Below are 23,599 nucleotides of genomic sequence, written 5' to 3'. Positions count from 1 at the left end.
CACTCACTCTCTTCTCACCCTTGGCTGCCAGGCCCACCCTGCCCCCAGCCATGCAGCTAAAAATCAATGGCAACCCGCCTCCCACCCCAAGACCCCTACTCCAGGCAGCTACTCATTAAAGCACCTATAAATGGCCAAAGAGTCAAAAAGGTATAAGGCTGGAACTATTTTTTAACTCAGAGAATATATTCTCTCTAAGGAATAAATAAACCCGTGACTTTATTATTATTATTAATCAGCCTGCCAAAGCAGGAGATGCAGGAGACATGGGTCCTATCCTTAGGTCAGGAAGATCCCCTGGAGGAGGGCATGGCAACCCACTCCAGGGTTCTTGCCTGGAAAATCCCCATGGACAGAGGAGCCTGGCGGGCCACGGTGTCACAGAGAGTCGGACACGACTGAGTGACTGAACACGCATGCACGCAATATCACTATACGTTTCCAGTTTCCCCGTCGGGGAAACAAACCCAAGAAGATGGGAGTCGAGTTTCTTTTCACACTGTAAAGTTGTCAGAGGTAAATTTGTCAACTTTTCCTCAGAAAACGAAATTTCTTAATATCAGCCTTATGGCAGGTTATTCATAGGAATAAGCCTTAGTTTTCTCATCTGTAACATGGGACAACATAGCCACCTTATATACTTATAAAATTCATAGAGCGATCAACTGAAAGCATCGTTTGATGCGTATGAAAGCATCTTGAAAACTGTAATGAGCTCCGCAGATGCCAGGTGTTCTATTCTGACTCATTTTATTGCTTTTCAACAGAGGAAAGGTAGAAAGATCAGCGTGAGAAAAAAAATGTTGAAACCTTTTACAGGCAATGAATCTTATTCTCTGCTACAGTATGAAGCCACACTGAACCATGTCCACTGTTAGGTTAGTTGAAGGCTGTTGTTAAAATGAAAATGTCACTGTTATTTATGGTTTAAGGCCTACGTGTTTCCAAATAGCTTTCTAGAAGGTATTAATTTATTGCCAACACTGTATCTTGTGTTACTCTGGCATTTGACTACCGAGGGAATGAGGCACAGAGGACAGGTAAGTTTTAAGCAGGTTTGGAGCCAGAAGGAAATGCCTGGGGTAAATAGCCCTTCCCAGGAAGGCAGGACTCTGTGGGGACCTGGAGAGATGAGCACTGGATAACCACAGGTCACTCAGTGAGGACCTTATACCCAGACCATCTGGGATTAGTAGAAGCTGAACTGTTAGCCTCCATAAGTCCCCAAAGAGGTGAGTGAACTTGGCAAAGAGGTTACCAGAACCTGGAAAGAGAGTCAGTCCCAGAGAGAAGGTCACCTTGAGAGACACAATGCCCTTCAGCTAAGGGACATGGTCAGCAGGTGACCTCCAGAAACAGCAGCCCACTCCAGTATTCTCGCCTGGAGAATCCCATGGACAGAGGAGCCTGGCAGGCTACAGTCCACAGGGTCACAAAGAATCAGACACAACTAGTGATTTAGGATGCATGCATGCACACCCTCCCAGGGAGGAAGTCAGGACCACACTCCCCGTACCCTGAGCTGAAGTGAGGGCTCCCTACTGGGGAGCCTCTTTAGCTGAATGGGAAGCTGTCTAGGAAGAAAGATCAGATCCAGGAAGAGAACAGTGGAAAGATGGTCTGGAGGGGCAAACGAGAGAACGCCAGAATTATGTGTGCAAGAGAGGGAGGCAGGCCTAGGCATGTGCATAGAGGCTGGAGGGAAAGGGGAGTTGAACTGGGGAAGGAGAACTCCCATTAAAGAGAAAGGACACCATGCACAAGTTATTTCTATCATCAACCCCACCAGGGGCATTCTGCATCTTCTTATGAGGTTTTTCTGTACCTTAAGTGGATCACACATGGACTTTGTTGCTGTTGTTTAGTCGATAAGTCCTATCTGACTCTTCTGTGACCCTATGGCTGGCAGCCTGCCAGGCTCCTCTGTCCATGGGATTTTCCTGGCAAGAATACTGGAGTGGGTTGCTGTTTCCTTCTGCAGGGATCTTCCAGACCCAGAGATTGAACCTGTGTCTCCTGTATTGGTAAATGGATTCTTTACCACTGAGCCACCACAGAAGTCCATACACAGACTTTGGGAACCCACAAAACTGTACTTTGCTTACCAAAGCCTGGCTACACTCAGAGCCAACTCCATGCTGTCTGCATTCTTAATTTGTCAGAAAGGCAGCTGCTTGAAGCTAAATGCTCAATTCTTATCTTTATTCAAATTGAAAACATTTTAAAAGTCCAATATCTTGCAATGCATATCCTGGATTTAGCAGTTAATAAAACAACATGTGAATTCCATTGGCGTCCCCGTTTAACCGTAATAAACAAAGATGATGCTAACTTAATGGAGAGCAAAATGCATTTTGTCAAGACAGAGAATGAGAGAAAAGGAATTTAAGAAATTATGTACCCTGAAAAAAGCACTCTCTAAAGTAATGAGCAAGGCTAATCCGGGCCTCACCAACTAAATAGCTGCAAAATAAGATAAACGACAAGCCAAAAAAAATCTTTTTTGAGTTTTTCAGATTAGAATTCATCTCTGGAGCCAATTGCAACTGAAGAGGTGAAAGGATTTCTTTAATCATGGCATGCACTGCTTAAAAAACACTGAGGCTCAACCAGCCCACAGAATATGGAGGAAATATCTTAAGATGCCAATCCAGGCTCTGTGACATCTTCTTAGTCCCCTCAACTCTGAACATACACAAACACTCCCTATACCACCACCCTACCATGCCCTCTTCTTCTGCCCTTGCCCCTGGCTTATGCTTTCAAAATCTTTCTAATTCTTCAAGACCCAGCTAAAAGGATGCCTTTTCCATTGAGATTTCTCTAGAGTCTTTCAGTTGAAATGGTTCCTTCTGCTGGGCTCCCAGAAGTATTTCTTCATATCTCAGATATGGTGCTTATCATGGTTTGCTATTTATTCTTGTTATATAAATACCTTCATCCTAGTTACACAGGAAATTACCTGAAGTTTCTCTAACTCACCCCTGACGTCTTAGATGAAACCTAGCCCAGTTCCTGACATGCAATCAGTGTGCAACTGAATTTAATTAAGCAGGTTGTGCTCCATATACTGGTACCCTCAGAGTTTCCTTGAATTTCAGTTAGAAAATGTTATTTCATCCACTAGAAGACAGAATTCACCCGTGTGTAGTCTTTGGGTCAGAATGGTGCTTGTTCATGGTCGAAAATACATAATTCGCACACTAAAAGTAAGTAACTCCTTCAGACCTCTAGAGCTAAACTTTCATAAGCTACCACCTTCAACACACATGTCATCTGGATAAATTAATGGATATCTAACATTTAAGCAATACTCAGTTCCTGATAAAAGGATCAGTTCCAGTGTAGTTCTGTCATATAATTGGACAGCATGATTTGATATTTGAATCTGTCATTAGGTATTTTTTGAGGAGATGAATTATCTGGTCTTTTGGATGTGGGTGAGTATAACTTCTCCAGGTAACTACTCCTAAGATCTGCTTGTTTCTAAGTGGTTTCAACATCCAAGCAATCAAACAAACAACTCTTACATTTATAATTATAATTCTTACAAACAGCTCATGACACTTCAGTTCAGTTGCTCAGTCGTGTCCAACTCCTTGCACTTGGACAACTCCTTTGGACTGCAGTACACCAGGGTTCCTGTCCATCACCAACTCTCAGAGCTTGCTCAAACTCATGTCCATTGAGTCAGTGATGCCATCCAACTATCTCATCTTTTGTCATCCCCTTCTCCTCCTGCCTTCAGTCTTTCCTATCATCAGAGTCTTTTCAAATGAGTCAGCTCTTCACATTAGGTGGCAAGTATTGCAGTTTCAGCTTCAGCATCAGCTCTTCCAATGAATATTCAGGACTTATTTCCTTTAGGATTTACTGGTTGGATCTCCTTGCAGTATTCGTTGGCGCTCAGCTTTCTTTATAGCCCAACTCTCACATCCATACATGACTACTGGAAAAATCATAGCTTTGACCAGATGGACCTTTGTTGGCAAAGTAATGTCTCTGCTTTTGAATATACTGTCCAGGTTGTCATAGCTTTTCTTCCAAGGAGTAAGCATCTTTTAATTTCATGGCTGCAGTCACCATCTGCAGTGTTTTTGGAGACCCCCAAAATAAAGTCTGCCACTGTTTCCACTGTTTCACTATCTATTTGCCATGAAGTGATGGGACTGGATGCCATGATCTTAGTTTTCTGAATGTTGAGTTTTAAGCCAACTTTTTCACTCTTCTCTTTCACTTTCATCAAGAGGCTCTTTAGTTCTTCACTTTCTGCCATAAGGGTGGTGTCACCTGTGTATCTGAGGTTATGGATATTTCTCCCAGCAATCTTGACACTTAAAAGCATCTAAACAAACAACCCAATCAACAAATGGGCAGAAGACCTAAACAGACATTTCTCCAAAGAAGACATACAAATGGCCCAGAGGTACACGAATAGATGTTGGACATGACTAATTATTGAAGAAATGCAATTCAAAACTACAATGAGATATCACCTCACATCAGCCAGAATGGCTAGTGTCAAAAAATTCACAAACAATAAATGCTGGAGAAGGTGTGAAGAGAAGGGAACCACCCAACACTGTTGGTGGGAATATAAATTGGTACAGCTACCATGGAGAACAGTACAGAGGTTCCTTTAAAAACTAAATATAGAGTTACCATGTGATCCAGCAATTCCACTGCTGGGCATATATCCAGAGAAAAACACGATCTGAAAGGAAACAGGCACCCCAGTGTTCATTGCAGCACTGTTTACAACAGCCAAGACATGGAAGCAACCTAAATGTCCATCCACAGAGGAATGGATAAAGAAGATGTGGTATGTATACACAATGGAATATTACTCAGCCATTAAAAGAAAGAAATAATGCCATTTGCAGCAACATGGTTGGACCTAGAGAGTGTCGTATTGAGTGAAGTAAGTCAGACAGAGAAGAAAAAATATTGCATGACATCCCTTATATGTGGGATCTAGAAAGAAAGGATACAAATGAACTTACAAAAGAGACTCACAGACTTAGAGGACGAACTTGTGGTTGCCGGGGAGAAAGGTTGGGAAGAAGGGGTAGGGAGGGAGTTTTGGATGGATGTGCACACACTGCTATATTTACAATGGATAACCAATAAGGATCCACAGTATAGCACATGAAACTCTGCTCAATGGTTTTTTTTGTTTTTTTGTTTTTTTTTTTCTGCTCAATGTTATATGGCAGCCTGGATGGGAGGGGAGTTCAGGGGAGAAAGGATACATGTATATGTGTGGCTGAATCCCCTCACTGTTCACCTGTGAAACTATCACAACATTGTTGATTGGCTATACCCTAATACAAAATAAAAAGCTGAATAGGGAAAAAAAAAATATTCTGAACCCACGTTCGTAAATTAGCCTGGCCCTGAATTGACCACCTGAATATCCAGCCCTGGAATCATTGCTGAGACATGGGACATGCACGCTCCCTTATTCTCAGGCACACACAGAACATGGAGGGATTATTGTACACGTTTTCAAAATATAGTTTTAATTGATTTTAAACCTTCATGCAGACTGAAGATAGTCCCTTCAGAGGCAGAACTTCCTTGCATTTAGCCTTGAGACTTCAGTCAACTTGTGCTGTGCCCATTGCCCCCTTCCCCCTCACTCCCCACAGCTCTTATCCACCTTTCCAACACCACGCTTCTGTGCAGCCTGGGACACTACCTCTCCAGAAAGTCTTTTTCTGGTCACCTCTCCCACACTGTGGGGAGCATATATTAACCTTCAAGTGGCCAATAGTACCAATGAACAGCCTTGCCTTGTCCTTCAGTTTCACATGTATAAGCCTAGTCTCCTCAACTAGATTATAAACCCCATGAGGCCAGAGACTACTTTTCATATTCTAAACCAATTTCTCCATCTGTTTTAAGGGTTGTCGTGGGCAAAAAAAAAAAAAAAAAGCATCGGTTTGGGCTGCAGTCTGAGTGGTCATCTTTCTTAGATGAGACTTTGCTTTGCAGTTTTATTAAATGGAAAGAAGAGAAAGATGAAAAGCAGGATGATGACTGTTCAAGAAGAATAATTGATTAGCAAATGGTGACATGCTGTTCTCCCAACTCGAGAAACACAGATGAAAAATAGATATTAATGATAGCAAAAGGTCAGGCTCTTGGAAGAATTTCCAAACCAAAATGGTGGAGATTAAATGGGAATTCATTATTTATATCCTACCTATTTCCAAAGGACAAAGGTGGCTGGGGGAGGGAGGCTGTGGCCTCTATGACAGAACTGAGAGTCTGGAAATGTGACTCAGCATTTAACTCAGCTCTAACTCACTGTGTGTAACTGGGCAAATCACTCCCATACTTTGAGCAGGTCTATAAAACTGGAATAATCCTATTGCTTGTTTTGAGGATTAAATGGGATACTATATTTTACATACACACACACACACACACACACACATGCTCAGTTGTGTCTGTCTCTTTGCGACCCCATGGACTGTAGCCCACCAGGGTCCTCTGTCCACAGGATTTTCCAGGTAAGATACTGCACTGGGTTGCCATTTCCTTCTCCAGGGGATCTTCCGGACCCAGGGATCAAACCCTCGACCCCTGTATCTCCTGCATTGGCAGGTGGATTCTTTACGACTGAGCCACATGGGAAGCCATATATAAATATAGATGTGTGTGTGTGTGTATATATATATACACACATGTACATGCATACTAAGTCACTTCAGTCATGTCTGACTCCTTGTGATCCTACGGACTGTAGCCCATCAGGCTCCTCTGTCTGTGGAATTTTCCAGGCAAGAATACTGGAGTGGGTTGCCTTGCCCTTCTCCATATATATATATGTGTGTGTGTGTGTATGTGTATGGCAACCCACTCCAGTATTCTTGCCTGGAAAATCCCATGGATGGAGGAGCCTGGTAGGCTACAGTCCATGGGGCTGCAAAGAGTCGGACACGACTGAGCAAATTCAGTCACTTCACTCATATATATATAACTATGTATGTCCATGGTTTCATATATATATGTATGTATGTATGTAGTTGAATGTTCTACAGATGCTTAGAATTCTCTGGGATCTATAAAAATTGAATAAATTTTCACCTAAATGGGATCTCTATTTACCAAAATTCATGGGAAAACCTGAAAGGCATACCATCAGCCTTAGCTGCTCCCAAAAGGAAACAGGTGCTCCCCCAGCGGTGAAACTTGCCCAGCCTTGCCCCTTGTATTGTAAAGCAGGGATTCAAATCAGGATGGCCTCACATTCGCTTCCGGTCGGTGGACTTTGTCACTGTCTTGCTGGACATTCAGGACCCCACTTTCCAGATGAAGAAGGAACCACTCTGAGAGGCCAGGTCACTTGGAATGATCACAGATGGTACAAGACAGAGCTGAGGACAAGACCAGAAGCCAAATTTCTCGATCCAGCAGTGCTTTTCTCTGTCCCCCAGGGACACACACACAAATATGCTGGACTGAACACTTGTGCCAGAAAACGAATGTGGCTATATCACATTCTGAACCAAAGACCCATCCTGCAGACCCCTCGAGGGGGTCCATGAGGGAACGTGGGTCAGGAGCCGGGGTGGGGCGGCCAGTCCTGGCGGGAGACGACACCCAAGCCCGGCCTTGCATCTGTCCTTCCTGACAGCTCCGGGCCAGCCACAGAGTCCTGTCTGCAGGGAGGTTTCTGCCCTCAGGTTCTTTTCAGAAACCTGACAAGCCCAATAAAGGCCCGGTGCTGATGGAGACGAGCAGGCCCCGATCCTCCCAGCAGCCCTGACGCTTCCTCCACTGACACAATGGGGCCGGCTGTAATCACATTACACCCTCGTCTTTCATAATTACCCTCTTTCTCCAAGTGACAGAGCATCCCAAAGGCAGGCAGGGAACTATTTTTAAACTAATTCTAACTAACTAAAAAAAAAAAAAAGAGCACAAAAAAGACTGTCATTTTTTCACAGATATGGTTCTGGTTTATAAATCACTCCCAGGGACTAACATTGGTGGAAGCTAGAAAATCTAGACAGCATTGGCCGCCAATCCCCAGATCACCTCTCCTTACCTGCCCAACAACCTACACACTCCTATTTTTCCTGAAGTTCCTCAACCTGAGTTTGTCCCTTTCACTCCCTCTGTGGTTCTAGGAGGAAATAAAAATGAAAAAAACTCAAAGGCATAGCTTCCACATGAGTGACTTGTGGCTTTTTCTCTCCCTCGTCATCACCTCCTCCACTTTCCTCCTACCCCACATCCCACCTTCTTGAGACCAGTTTTCTTTTCCTCTGAACCTGGGTAAAAGTGATGGCTCCCAGAATATTTTTCTATAACAGTAGCAAAGTTCTTCAATGTGAAGAAGTAAGGCTGGGAAACGGCACCGGAGGAGGCCAAGGGAAAGAAAAGCTACTTAAGAAACATTTTAGCTAGGACAAGAGTTGGCCAAGCCTGGGTGACCCAAGCTCTCCCCACATGCCACCCAGAGAGGAGGGCACACCCCAGTAACATGGTATCCCCTAGGCCTGGAGGACCCTCCAGGACCATGTCGCCTCTTACACATGACCTAGAAACACCTCTGGTGCTCCATGATAATTATACTGATAAGGAGGCTGGAGTGGAGGAAATAAATCAATGGCATCACATGGATTTCTTTGGCACGGAGCTATTGAATAGCTGCAATACTTGCTTGCACTCTCATTTGGAGAGTCGTTAGCTACCTGTCTTGCTCACAAGTGTTAGTGCATCCTCGAACCCCAAATGTATTATTTTGTCCCTCAGGCTGACGTTTTCTCCTGCTACCTGTAGAACTTTCTCTGCTCCTCTCTCCAGCCTGGCGCTCTGCTATTTCGTCTTCCCCATCTTCTCTGCTTTCCCCCTCTTCCCCTCCCCCCCACTCCCCCCACTCCATCCTCTGACCGGTTTTGCTTCTATCCTGGAGTCTTACAGCTATAGTGGGATGATGCACCTGAGAGATAGGAAGAGAGTGAGGGAGCCCCTGAGGGGCTCTGCTGGTCGCCTCCAGTCTCCTCAGCTGCTTGTGGTGACAGAGATTCTGCATCTAGCTTAGAGGTACAGCCACCACCTCACACCAAAGCCAGACCACAGGTCTCAGAGCAGGCAGGACCCCTCTAAAGGAGACCAACACATGGAACGTGGCATTCTTGGATATGCCACAGGATTCGACCAGGCCTTCCTCATAGGAAGTTAGTTGCAAAAATCTGCCCAGCAGCATCGCTAAGGAGTGCCACGGAAAGAGACCACGTGCAGAACAGTCAACATTCCTCGTGCTCCAGAGGAAATGGAGAGGAAGGTAGAGAAGGAAGTCAGAAAGGGAAGCTTTCAGGGACACAAGAAAGGAAAGCCACTTTGAAATAATTATTAAGTGAAATGAGCTTAGCAAAACTAAGGGCACATTTATTAAGTAGGCATTATAGAAGCATAAGCTTCATTCCCCTCCAGCCTCCAGCAGGCTTCAGATGAAATGAGAAAAAGCGAAGCCTCCCATTCCATCCATCCCACCCCCTCTCTCTGCCTGCCCTCAGAAAGCTTTCTCAGTCAAATGCAAATGGAGACACAAGATAGAAGCAGAGAGCTCCTCAGGGTAGTTAACAACAGCTTGTGACTGAGCAGGCTGGGGACAAGCCAGAATGAGCTCAGAGAAGTGAGTAAAGCCGGAAGGGGCCAGGGCAAGCCCTGGGTTTCTGTAACTGCTGGCTGGTGGGAATTGTCCTGGGAAAGGGTAAGTGTAAAAAATGTCTCCCGACCCCCCTAGGATCAGGTTTACTGGCTTAGCTAGCACTGCTCTTGATTCTCTGAGACACTATGGAGGCTGGGCACTTTTAAATAAAGAGCCAGCAGACAAGCTTTCCCTCCAGGGGGAGAAGCTAAAGCAATTTCTGAGGGTAGTAGCCTGGACGGGGTGGAGAAAACATTAAGCGAAAAGTCATCGCTGTCAGTAAGTCCTAAATCTGATCCTGGGAGAAGAGAGTGTTGATTTGTAAGATCTCTCAGTCTTTTCATGAGAGTGCTATGTGGCCGCTAATTAAAGCTGCCTGAAAAAAACAGCAGCTAAGAGTACAAACCGTGGTCAGCAAGATCTGGGTTCAGCCTTGGCTCCTGTGCTCATTAGCTGTGAAATCTTGGTCACATTCTTTGGCCTTTCCTGAAGCTCATTTTCCTCGTCTCCAATAACGGAACTTGAAAGAGGACCTACCACCATGCTGAAATCAACACAGAGCCCTGCTCTGCAACCGTTGAGAGCGGGTCTGACGATGGATGCGCCCTTCGGATTGGCTGTTGCCTGAGCCATGGGCTCTGTGCTCAGTTGTGTCTGACTCTCTGCAACCCCTTGCACTGTAGCCTGCCAGGATCCTCTGCCCATGGAATTTTCCAGGCAAGATTACTGGAGTGTGTTGCTATTTCCTACTCCAGGGGATCTTCCTGACCCAGGGATCAAACCCTCATCTTGTGCATCTCCTGAATTGGCAGGTGGATTCTTTACCACTAGCACCACCTGGGAAGCCTGAGCCATACCAGTTGCTAAATAACTCCTAAATGTCACTCCTCTTAGCATATAGGGTTGTTGTAAGGAATGAATGACATAATATAAGGACAATGATTAATCTGGTGCCCGGTAAATGCTCAGTTCATTACTGGTATGTATTATGGGTTAAATAAGATAATGTTGCAGTTCTGACCCCGGTATCTCAGAAGGTGACCTTAGTTGGAAAAAGGGTCATTGGGGATGTAATTAGTTAGGATGAGGTTATACTGGAGTGATGAGCCCCAGTCCAAGATGAATGATGTCCTTGAAAGAAGATGGCCCCATGGCAACTCAGAGATGCAGGCAGAGAGCAAAGTGAAAATGGAGGCAGAGACTGGAATGATGTATCTTCTAGCTGGGGAATGCCAAGCACTGCCTGCCATCACCAGAAGCTAGGAGAGAGGCATGCAAGAGACTCTCCCTCGGAGCCTCAGAGGGGACTAACCCTAATGACATCTTCATTTTGGCCTTCTAGTTTTCAGAACTGTGAGAGAAGGAAGTTCTATGGCTTCAGGCTACCAAGTTCGTGGTGATTTGTTATGACAGCCCTAGGAAACTAATACAGTATTATCATGGGTAGACTCCTCAAAGGATAATAAGACCATGAATTCATAAAACATGAGGAAACAGAAGTCTTTAACGTTCATTTCAGTTCCATATCTCATGTGATGCTTGAAAACTCATCTTCAGCATTCTCACTGAGCAGTCTTGGGGCTTGTATTTGAACACCTCCAGTGACCAGGGACTCACTCCCTCTCCTGACAACCCAATAGCTCCAAGTATTAGAAAAATTGTTCTTTACATGGAGCCAAAATCTGTTTCCTTGTAGATTCTCCCATCTGGGGGAAATTACCTCCCTTGGAGCTTTTGCTTTGTAAAAGCCCAATGCTGAAGCATTTAACAGCCCTTCAAATATTTGCTTGAACGTTCCTTGAATAAGTCATATTTGTGCACTTATCAGTTTCAGCAAATGCAATGTCTTTTGTCTATTATGAATTTCTGTCTTCCCTACCTAAAAAGTCAGCTTTTAAGTTCCAGTTCCATATTATCATCTGATAGACCAAGTTATGCTGTAGGGAAAAGTCATACCAAAATCTGTGCTTCAAACACCGAAGGTTTATTTCTCTCTTATGCAAGGAACATCCACTGTACCCAGCCAGGACACCCTTTATCATAGTCATTCAGACTGAGAAGGCAGTCACCATCTTGGACATTGCCAGTCACCATCAATGCAGAGAAAGCTCTAGAGGGTAGTGCTCAATCGCTTAGTCATGTCCGACTCTTTGTGATGACCCCATGGACGATAGCTGACAAGGCTCCTCTGTTCATGTGATTTCCCTGGCAAGAATACTGGAGTGCGTTGTCATTCCCTTCTCTAGGAGATCTTCACGACCCAGGGATCGAACCCAAGCATCTGTGTCTCCTGCACTGACGGTGGATTCTTTACCACAGAGCCACCTGGGAAGCCACCAGTCAGCGATTAATGACCCCCTGCCAGAGAAGTGATCCCCATGAGCTCTTCTCACAACCACTGGCCAGTACTAGTGACATGGCCTCACCTTACCCACTGCTAAGTCACTTCCGGCGTGTCCGACTCTGTGCGACCACATAGACGGCAGCCCACCAGGCTCCCCCGTCCCTGGGATTCTCTAGGCAAGAACACTGGAGTGGGTTGCCATTTCCTTCTCCAATGCATGGAAGTGAAAAGTGAAAGTGAAGTCGCTCAGTCGTGTCCGACTCTTCGAGACCCCATGGCCTGCAGCCTACCAGGCTCCTCTGCCCATGGGACTTTCCAGGCAAGAGTACTGGAGTGGGGGTGCCATTGCCTTCTCCCACCTTACCAACAGGGGGCGGGAAAACAGTCCTGGAAGGAGTAGTCCTACCACGTGTCTGGAAAGGCAGGCCAGAAACACCTGGCAACTGTCACTGCCTGTTACCCACCACCCTTGGCTCAGCTTCCTCCTGCGCCCCAGGCAAAGTTGCTGTGTCACCTCCAGCCTTCTCAGGGGCATTTTTGTGTGTTTGTTGGTCATGATAACGATCACACTGCCTTGGCATTATATTTTCTTGTCTTTCCATCTCTTTCATGAGGCCGATTGTTTCTCAAAGATAGGGACTAGGTCATCAGAAACACTTGGTATGTGGATGATATTTGAGAACAACGACCATCTATATCCCCACAGTAAGAGGCCAGGTCCTTACGATGGTTCACAAGGCCTTTCTGATCTGGCCCCCACTCCTTCTCTGACCTCACCCCCCCAGCTGCTCCCTCATTCACTGGCCTCCAGTTTCGCTGTCACTCAAACTCATCAGGCCGGCTCCTGCATCAGAGCCCTCCTCCTTGATGTTCCCTGTGCCTGGAACGCTCTTTCTCAGCTGTCTGCTAAGCTCATTACTCACTTCCTTCAGGTCTCTGCTGAGCGGTCACCTCCGGGGACAGCCTTCCCTGGCCAGGCACCATAAGATATCCATGTGACTCTACTGCCTTGGTGCCTCCTCTGCCCCCTTCTCTCTTCTTTCCCCCCGCTGCAGTTACTACTTGCTGACACAGCACACACAAATGAATGTTACATCATCATGTATTAAAGTATCATATAATATGCACTGTATCATATATTACATATGATACACAATATAACTGTGGGTATTTATGTGTTGTTTGCCCTCCCCCTGCCACTCCTTCCCCTACACACACACTTAAATATAACTTCCATGAATGAAGAACCAGCGCAACAGGAGGTACTCAATAAATATCTGTCAAAGCAATGAATGATAAGAGAACAATATCTCCAGAGCTATCACTTTCCTGGACAATAATGCTAAACTCCTCCCTCTCCTATGTCAGGATTTTAGTACCTTCAGCAACCTCACCACCCAGAAGTTATCAAAAGTGAGTGCAGGACAGAACAAAACATCCCCGTGCTCAGCCTCGCCTGGGCTTCTCAGGAGGCTAAGCGGTAAAGACTCTACCTGCCAAGCAGGAGATGCAAGTTCGATCCTTGGGTTGGTAAGATCCCCTGGAGAAGGAAATGGCAACCCACTCCAGTGTTCTTACCTGGAAAATCCCGTGAACAAAGGAGCCTGGCGGGCTACAGTCCATAGAATGGCAAAAGAATCAGACACAACTTAGTGGCTAAACAACAGCAACAGCTTAGTCTATCTGTGCTTAGTCACTGAGTCATGTTGGACTCTTTGCAACCCTTTGGACTGCAGGCTGCCAGGCTCCTCTGTCCTTGGGATTTTTCAGGCAAGAATACCGGAGTGGGTTGCCATTTTCCTCCTCCAGGGGATCTTCCCCACCCAGGGATAGAACCCAGTTCTCGTGTCTCCTGCACTGCAAGCGAATTCTTTACCCACCTAGGTATCAAGGAAGTCCCATAGTCTTATTGCAATTAATGAAGCCTGACTCTGTAAATCAACTATACCTCAATAAGTAAGTAACTAAATATATACACAAGTAAATAAATAAATAAAACAAAGCCTGAGTCTAAATAAGGTTTTGGAAGTAACAAAAAATCACACTGTTGACTAATTCATTGTCAGTTTGGTTATTGACGAAAGCCCCTTGTTTTTCACAGTTAAAGCTATACTTTTCTCTCTACATATAATTTTGTAGTTGTTGCTTTAGACTTAGGTGTGGCACCTAACGTTTTTCCCTTTTAATTTTCCTGTCACAGATCTTCCTTTTCATTTCTTTCACTTACTTATTGAGTGTCTGCTCTGTGCAAAAAGCTATGTTAAGTGCTATGGGTGTTACATGATAATCTTACAATTCTTAGGAAAAAAAGCTGTTCGGCAATATCAACATGGATCAGACAGTCCAACTCTAGTTTAGCAAATGAGGTAGCTAAGACTCTTAGCCTTAAGTGTATATGTAAGTTAAATGACTTTTATCAGAAGCTTTCAATGATATATGGGCAGATGCCACTCCAAGGATGTAATGCCTAGAGCATCTGAAAATGGGAATCCTAGTAATGCCTCAGATAGAAGGGCTTGGAAAGAGCTTCGAGTCATGAGGGCACTTTGATTCAGACATGTCACTCCATCTATCCTTAAGGTTAACTCACCTCATCTGATGTAACCAGGGGATAGCCACCTCTCCCATCATTCCAGGAACCTCACACTTCTTTGAACCAGGGCATTGTAAGGTTGAACTTTTTGCCGTCAAATGATGGAGGGGATTTCTCACATGTTCCAGTGATTTCGAGGGAGTCCTTGGATAGGGGAAGAACCAGGCAGTCCTGCTCTAGAGTCTGGAATCATAATAGCTCTACTCTGCTCTGCTTCCTCTTCATATTGGAAATGAAGATTTTAGTCTAGTATGTAGCATAGAAAATGTAATACTGGAAGTGGTTTTCATAATAGTCACTAATACAGATTACTCTGAATAAAATCAACCCTCAGAAATTGTCCAGTTGAACCGAAACTGAAGAGAATAGTGAATAACTTGAGGATAATGCAAAGATATCAAATGAGTTGGAGAATGATTCAGCCTTTTGCTCACCGGGCATTTACTCACTAATTCACCTGTTTATCCATCATTCCATGTATCCACCCACTTATTCATTCAACAACCAGGGCATTAAGCACTCTTGCTGTCCTACACACATATTAAATACTGTGGATAAAATGTGCGTTGCGTGCTCACTCAGTCATGTGACCCCATGGACTGCAGCCTGCCAGGCTCCTCTGTCCATGGGATTCTCCAGGCAAGAGTACTGGAGTGGATTGCCATTTCCTTCTCCAGGAGATCTTCCTGACCCAGGGATCAAACCACATCTCCTGTGTCTCCTGCATTGGCAGATGGATTGTTTATCCACTGAGTCACCTGGGAAGCCTGTGGATAAGATGTGGTCTGACCTAAACTGACTTAGCAGTTTGGGTCCAGTGGGAGGAGGGAGGAGGTGGGGCTGGCAGGGACAGAAGCAAAGGAAACTCATGGTCTAGTGTGGCAAATGCTCTCAGAGAGGGTTTATAAGGAGTCGGGGATGAACTTAGCCAGTGCTGGGGATGCTCCTTAGCCTCCTGATGGAACAGGAATAAAAAGGTGAGAGCGGAAAGCTTCGTAGAGGAAGAAACACTGGCTCCAGTCCTAGCAAAACTTTCTAATCTCAATATTGTCGGGAAGATCCCAGAACTAACACAATTTCCATCAGAGACTAGAGAAAACTGAACATTCTTTTCAGGAAAAGCATTGGAGCATAGCCATTAAGAACACAGGTTTTGGAGTCAGATCTGCATTCAAATCTTAAGCTTTCTAGGCAGAACTCACTCCAGACTTCACTCTATCTTGTACTAGAGACAATCATAACATTCCATCATAAGGTTGTTCTGAGGGTCAAGTAAGATCCCATGTGAGGTGCACAGTGCAGTCTGTGCGCAGTACATATTCAGTTGATGTTAGCTGTCATTCATTGCCTTCTTCCCAAACTCATATATATATTTTCACTCTGCTCCTTTGTCCTGAATCTTCTTAGCTCTAACGTTACCTTTAGAACCAAAGTCTGTAAGCCTCTTTTCTCTGTTACACAGGGTGTACAAAAGAAATATAATTTCTGTAAAACTGATTTGCATTGTAGTAAATTTATCATGCTTCCTGGTTCTTGGTGACTAGGTAACCAGCAGAGGAACTAATTCATTATTTTAGCAATTCAAACAGGACCTCGGAAGAAAGGCACCCTGTGGTCACAAAGCACTGGGATTGTACTAATGAGAAGATTAAAAGAAAGTTCAGCTTACACAGTTCCAGATAATCACAAATGTACCCAAGGATTATTAACAACCACATTATCTGCCTGCTTGGTTATTCTAAAGTCAACTTGTATTTGAGTTTATAAGTTATTTTGCAGTGGCTGGGGGGGCCCCATCCTAATACACATCTAGGGAAATATGAGGGTATGCCTAAGTCTTCATGGTACCCAGCATCCTAATTCTCACCCAGAAGTGAAATGAAGCTCTGAGTTCTCCTATCCACAGAGCCCCTGTCCCGAGTCCTTGAGGGTCCTCTTTGTTGGAACCACCTGCCCAGTGAGGGGCCAGACTCATGCATTCTAGATAAACCTTTCGGAAAATTAAAATGCCTTTCTGCAGAAGCAGTGTCCATTCTCAGGGACTTCTCTAGAGGACAAAAAGCCCTGGGTTTCAGGACCCTGGTACTCACTTCCCAAACATCCCCTTAAAAAGCTTCACTGCTATCCTTTAGTTTTGTAGGACTGTGTACAGCACTGTGCCCAGGTGCAGGTCTCAGAGGCCATCTCGTTCATCCCCTGGTTTCTCTTGCATATTCCATGCTTTCTGCTGCAGGCTAGTCTTGAACCCAGAGCTCTACTGAGAGGATGGGGGCAGACGGGGAGACAGTGGTCTTGAAGAACGTGCTCATTGGCGTCAACCTGATCCTTCTGGGCTCCTTGCTCAAGCCCTCGGAGTGTCAGCTGGAGGTCACCATGGAAAGAGTCCAGAGACCAGCAGTGGAGGAGGAAGGAGGCAGTGCCAGCTACAACGCATCCAGCAAGGAGCAGCCGGTGGTCTTCAACCACGTGTACAACATCCATGTGCCCCTGGACAGCCTCTGCTCCTCAGGGCTGGAGGCCTCGGCCGAGCATGAAGTGAGCACCGAAGACGAGGTGCTGACGGAGTACACGGGCCAGACCTCGGACCATGAGAGCCAGGTCACCTTCACGCACAGAATCAACCTCCCCAAGAAGGCCTGCCCGTGTGCCAGCTCGGCCCAGGTGCTACAGGAGCTGCTGAGCCGAATTGAGATGCTGGAGAGGGAGGTGTCAGTGCTGCGGGACCAATGCACCAGCAACTGCTGCCCAGAGAGTGCAGCCACAGGTAGAGTTCTGGAGCTTACAGCCAGTCTCCGCAGGGGAGGGAGGGTGCTGAGCAGACGTGGAGCGGGAATCTGGGTGATTACACCAGTGCCTGAGAAATCCGGCACCTCTTCACACAGAGGAGGAAAAAAACAAAAAAAGTGCCCTGGTCTGCAGCTCTCTGTTAATACACCTCTAAGATCTAAGTGTGGTCCTTTCCCAGGGGATTCGGCATAGGAACTCTCTACAGTGCTTAGCCCGTCTGAAATACATTAACCTAATTTGGGGGTGATGAGTCAGGGAATGGTACATCGGTTCAGCACAGCAACTGCTGTGGTGAGCAGGGAATTTGATGTCTGTCTTCATTCAGCTTTGGTTTTCACAGGCTGTTGAATTGATATCTATCCATATTAACCGGAGGGACTAGAGAATACAGGCGTTCTGTTCACTCCGTCTCAGCCTTTCTCCCGTCTGAGAAAATTACAGTCATTAAAACCTCAGAGGACCTGGCCCCATCTTCTCTGGCAAGCTGGAAGTTTCAGCCTCTGCCCCCTCCACCAAAACACGTGGCTGTGCATGCATGTGTGCACACACCCACCCACAGAGCTTCTTACAAGCCTCTTCCCAATCAAAGGCTGAGTATCCAAAACTTGGATATGTAGCCTCACCCACATCCTAACTACTAACACTTATGAATGACTCTTTTGACTTCTCTGGGAGAAGTCAGCTCATCTTCAGGGCCAGACTTCCTAACTTCATGTCCTGTCTCTGCTATTTGCAAGCCTGTGACTTGAACAAGTTGCTTAACCCATGCATTCCTTTCCCCCTCAACAGACTAGAACAACAAGGAGTTATTAAATATAAAAACCTCCACTCAGATGAAAGCCCGGCCTCTAGTAGGCACTTCATATTCAGTAGCTATTATCAGCAGATCCCCAGTGAGCAGAAAGTGTGCCCCCTTTTGTGCCCAGCATCTCTTACCCAAAACAGTACCTTCTACCCATTCGATTCAGTCTGTAATGAGAAAAGGACTGGGTCTTACTATCTTGGGTTCAGGCTCCTACCTCTCTAGGGTCTAATATCTCAAGCCTTGCCCAAGGATGAAAGAGGTGTCAGGAATGGCATTTTAATAGGAAGAAATGGCCCACATGTCCAGAGAGATGTCCAACACATTCATTCTGAGACACCAAGACTGGGTGTAGTCTTTGAGAAGAGAAATATATCTTGGGTTTTCTCATCTCTTCCTCCTTATAACCAAAACTATAAACAATCTGAAACTGAGAGGACAAAGTCCAGGTGTTCAAACTCTCCTTCCTCAGTGAGTTCACCTTTTCAGTGGAGTTGGGGAATATAGGAAAGACACAGGTGTCCATGGACATGGGTCTTCAATGCCTGGGAAGCTGGTAGCTTCTGTAAGTGGACTTTTTTTTTTAATCAGCTTCCCACCAGGTTCCCTGGGAAGATGTGAAAAGATCTATAAGGAAGATCTATGTTAATCAATGTCAGTATAGTATCCTTTCGGGCCATGGGGGGAGGGGGTGCATGCAGTGGCAAAATTAAACAAGGACATAACTTACTTGACTTCCTATCCCCAAGGCCAAGTGCTGAGAAGGATGCCAAGCAAGTACTGCTATGGTGTTCATTTAATAAGTTTGTTTGATTCGTGCTGGACAGGTAAATTAACCACTCTAGTTATTGCATGATAAAGCCTAGGGCAGGAGATACGCATAGAATGCTAAAAAGATCACAGCAAACAGTCACCAAATGAGACAAGTTCTGGGAAACCTTTGAAGTGACCCTGGAGCTGAGCTGTGAAGGATGAGCAGTTAGTTAGATGGCAGGAAGGAGAGGAATAGGATGCATCTGCAGCACATGTGATCTTGACCTGCCTCACAGGCCTGATTCTCAGCCTCCATCCCCTCGGTCCCCTTCAGGCCCCAGCACCAGCACCTGGGCGTGTTGGTCAGGGACTGCCCCCAGGCTCTGAGAACCTCTTTGACCTGCCCAGGGTAGAGAACAGATGAGCCTGAGCATTGACACCCTCCAGGGACAGCCCTTCATCCCAGGTGAGGTGTGGCTTGCTCTGTGGCCAGAAGACTCTGCAGAACTGAACCCAAGTCACCCTCCCTGGGACTTTGCCTGATAATATTCGTGGCTTGGGCTCCTCCCTCCCTGGTCTCCCCTTCTCCCCAACCAGTTTTTTCCTGGGAGCACCTCCCAATTAGTCACTAGGGAATCCAAGCCAAGACACACTGCAGGTGAGCTCCTAAAGGACAAGAGACCCAATCTCACTCGTCCTTACCCTCAACCCTATGCCAGACACACACAACCCACATTAGGTAAAAAGATTCATGGAGCTGTTGACGTGCCAAGCTAGCTTGAGCTTCTCTCTCAGCAACACAAATCTGGTCAGTGAGCGAGCCGAGGTCTTGGCCTGCCCCCCTCCCCATACCCCACTGCCAGGAGGTTCCACAGCTGCCCTTTGACCTTCTCCTTGGCCATTCCAGGACAACTGGACTATATCCCTCACTGCAGTGGCCATGGCAACTTTAGCCTGGAGTCCTGTGGCTGCATCTGCGATCAAGGCTGGTTTGGCAAGAACTGCTCGGAGCCCTACTGCCCCCTGGGCTGCTCCAGTCGGGGCGTGTGTGTGGACGGCCAGTGCATCTGTGACAGCGAGTACAGCGGGGACGACTGCTCGGAGCTCCGGTGCCCGACAGACTGCAGCTCCCGGGGGCTGTGTGTGAATGGGGAGTGCGTCTGCGAAGAGGCCTACACAGGCGAGGACTGCAGCGAGCTGAGGTGCCCCGGGGACTGTTCAGGGAAGGGGACCTGTGCCAACGGTACCTGCCTGTGTCAGGAGGGCTACATCGGTGAGGACTGCAGCCAGCGGCGGTGTCCAAATGCCTGCAGCGGCCGAGGACACTGCCAGGAGGGGCTGTGCCTCTGTGAAGAGGGCTACCAGGGCCCTGACTGCTCAGCAGGTAGGCAGGGGGGCTCTGTGGGGCCGTTGGCAAGGGCGGTCCAGCCAGCTAGCTGGAGGCGGGAAGAGAGATAGGAGGGAAAATGAATTTAGGCCACAGAATTGCCAAATGGGTCGTGCTCCTCTGCTTTCCAAGAGAGGTGATGTCTTAAGTTGATCGCAATTGACAACACGGGTTTAAGGGGAGAAGAGTGGAAACCAGAAAAGGTCCAAGCTTGGGATGAAAGTTGAATCTTACCCCGAGGCTGGAACAAAGTCAGTGGTAATAATGGAGACAGCATTTCACTGTCCTTGAGATGGAAGAAAGCAGAGTCAAAGGACCTCTTAGCCACGGGACCCCTCTCTAACTCAGCAGACTTCCCAGAGCTCCACCCACTCTGAAATATTCCCCTTTCCCGTTGCCATATTCTGAGGACACTCCTTTCACAATGCTAGTGCATGAGATGGGGCATAGTCTGTGATAATCAGACTCACTGGGCACTCTGGTTATTTTGGGAGCTTCCATATGGCAAAGTGTTATTAATTTATGAAATGATCTAGAATCCACATGGATGAAAGTATGCATAGGCAAGGAATTATATGTAAACAGGAATAAATTACTAAAGACCTCCATTAAGCAAGAACTCACAGTCTAACTAAAATGCTATGATTCAGTTTGTTCCAGAGGACATATAACAAACTGGAATCAACCCCTCACGTGTCTGCATCATGAAAACCAACACAAGGGTGATGTCCCGAAAGGAGGCCCCAAGTCCATCAGTGAGAACATACCAATATTTCATTGGAGATCATTTTCTTTTGCCTAAAATCAGATTATTTTCATTATCTCAGTGACTGCTCGTCGTCTTCTAAATCAGTGACTGTCGCTGATAAATTTGTATTTTAAACAATACAGATTAAGTGATTGATCTTCAGCCTTCTCATTCATAGTACAATCTGTAACAGTCAGCTCAGAGGGCTCACTGAGAAGATTTAAAATAAAAAATAACAAGAAACAAACATTATTAAATCTTCTGATGAGTTGGTTCTAGGAATTTTTCTGATTAGATTTCTGACCTCAGTTTAAGGGGGAGATTCTGGGAGGCCAGGTCTTTTATTCTTGAGCATCAGGAGTGATTCCCACCTAAGTCCCAGAGCAGTCAGACAAGTCTTCTGCATCTGCAATTTAAATTTCTTTTGAAACATGAATGCAACAAGGTAAAGGGAAAAAAAAAACAATTCACTGCTTAGGAAAAAAATGTTTCTCCATTTTTTCCATAGTCAATGGTTTCACGTAGCCTCCTACTTTTGTTTACTGAATATCTTTCTGAAAATATGTCATTATACCAATCGTTCAGAAGGAAAATTTAAGCAGAAATTAAGCTGCATCATTTACAGACCCAAGGTCACTAAGTAATTGCTGGAAAGGGGAAGTTGAAGCATGATCCCAGTTCTCACTCACAGGACAAGGCTCTATGAGGCCCCATCAGAGGATGCTAAAGGTTCTTTTGGGCCCTTCTCTATGTGTGGCTACTGTATAGTTCACATTCTTCTTAATAAAATTGATCTCTGTTGGGTTGTACATACCTGTCATGTTCTTCCTGACCCTCCTGTTCCACAGGGATGGGTTCATTTGCAAATAGAACCTTAATCTGATCCAGAGTACAAACTGAGCTGGAGATGACCCTTCTGGTCATGTGAGGAAGACTCAGCAGCTGCTAGCATAACTACAACTAGGCAGAACTCAATCCATGAGCCACATGTTACCTCCAACACGTTACCTCTGTGCTGTTTGATTGAGGGAGGCTTTTGGACAACCAGATAAATTACTTTATAGGTTCCCAAAGCACGTGAGGAGGGACAGTTGCATAATTTCCCTCTGTTTCTATAGCAACCATGGAGCCACCACTCATTGCTGGAGGTGCTGCTTTCAATGCTTGTCTTTTAAACCAAATGCCATGGGTCTCTTCCAGAGAAGTATCTAGGTCATTATCTAAAGTGCTACTTCGCCTGCTTTTGGTGAGAAGGCTGGAGGAGAGGGGCTGTTTAGCGGCTGTTTGACATTTCTGGCCAGATGCACACACTCCAGCATTATTATTTGTCTCACCAACAGCAGGAAGGAGAGGAGAGAGGAGAGTGGGAAAGGTGAAACTGGGGAGAGCCACAACACACTCCCTGACTTTCCTTTCTCGCTGGCAAGGGTATGGAGAATGGAGGCCCACTGTGTGGACTTCATTCTGAGGTCCCTTAGGCTGCTAGAGCTTGAATGCAATTGAATAGAATTGACAAGACCACTCTATTTGACTTCCAGCCTTGATCTTTCTCACAGTGGGCCATGAGACCAGATCTCAACCTTTCCGCCTCTATTCTCTGGCCAGGTAAAGATAATAGAACAACAACCAAAAAAAGAATATGAACACTTAAACCAGGCCTTAGAAAGAAGCTACTCGGGGCTTCTCACTTCACAAACTGAAAAAGCAGCAGCCCTGGGAGACAGGAAGATTTTCCTGAGCCAGACAGCTAATTAATGGCAGAACAAGAATAAGAACCCTGGTCTCCTACCAACTTCTAGCACTCTTTAATCCTCCCTAGGATGCTAAGTAGAGTGGAATTGGAAAATAAAAATGGTAAAAGCCACATGCATAAAGAAATAGTCTTTTGATATGAAAGCTGAGCTCTGTCAGGTGATAAAAAAAATATTAAGTGTTGGAGACTGGATAGGGGTGCTCATCCAACCATTTCTCCACATGTGCCCCCAGTGAAGGAGGTTAGTGTGGGAGGTGGCTAGCGAACTGGTCACAAGTCCCTGTGAAGAAGCTCCAGAGTTGGGGCTTGAAACAATCCAGAAAGCCATTCCTTGGACTTTGGCCAGTACTGCTGCCAGTCCGAACTTTGGCACCCAACCTCACTCGCTCCTCTGAGCAAGACACTTCATGGAACTAATTCCAACTGCTCTCACTGCATATATGCAAAATTGATGCCAGATCTAAAAAGTAAACAGCATGGTATCTTTGCAGATAAGCAACTCCAGTTCCTAAAGCTACAGTTAATTCTTTTTAACTGCCTGCTCATCCACAAGTTTCCAAGTTGGAGCCCCAAAGAAAGCAAGAGTAAGAATACTTTGTGTGGTTTCCCTGGTGGTCCAGTGGTTAAGAATCTGCCTGCCAATGCAGGGGATAGAGGTGTGATCCCTGCTCTGGGAAGATTTCATATGCCATGGGGCAACGAAGCCAGTGTGCCACAACTACTGAAGTGCCTAGAGCCCAAGCTCTGCAACAAGGGAAGCCACCG

At 45.9% G+C, this 23,599-nt stretch overlaps 1 protein-coding gene across 2 annotated transcripts in view; it reads left to right on the top strand.

Annotated features, from left to right (window-relative positions):
* The first annotated feature begins 16,869 nt into the window (after positions 1–16,869).
* Positions 16,870–23,599, top strand: part of TNR (tenascin R) — a 95,832-nt gene continuing 89,102 nt past the window's right edge. Inside the window, exons 1-2 of one of the 2 annotated variants that reach the window (XM_068986017.1) lie at positions 16,870–17,368; positions 19,854–20,330. In XM_068986017.1, coding sequence (XP_068842118.1) covers positions 16,870–17,368; positions 19,854–20,330 — 976 coding nt within the window. Of the gene's footprint in view, positions 17,369–19,853; positions 20,331–23,599 lie in introns of those variants that run through there. The other variant, XM_068986018.1, reaches the window with a different exon arrangement.

The sequence above is a fragment of the Capricornis sumatraensis genome, chromosome 14 (assembly GCF_032405125.1).
Source record: "Capricornis sumatraensis isolate serow.1 chromosome 14, serow.2, whole genome shotgun sequence".
In the NCBI taxonomy this organism is placed as follows: Eukaryota; Metazoa; Chordata; class Mammalia; order Artiodactyla; family Bovidae; genus Capricornis; species Capricornis sumatraensis.
Note: the sequence above shows the minus strand (reverse complement) of the source record. Positions and strands in the feature narration are given on the sequence as shown.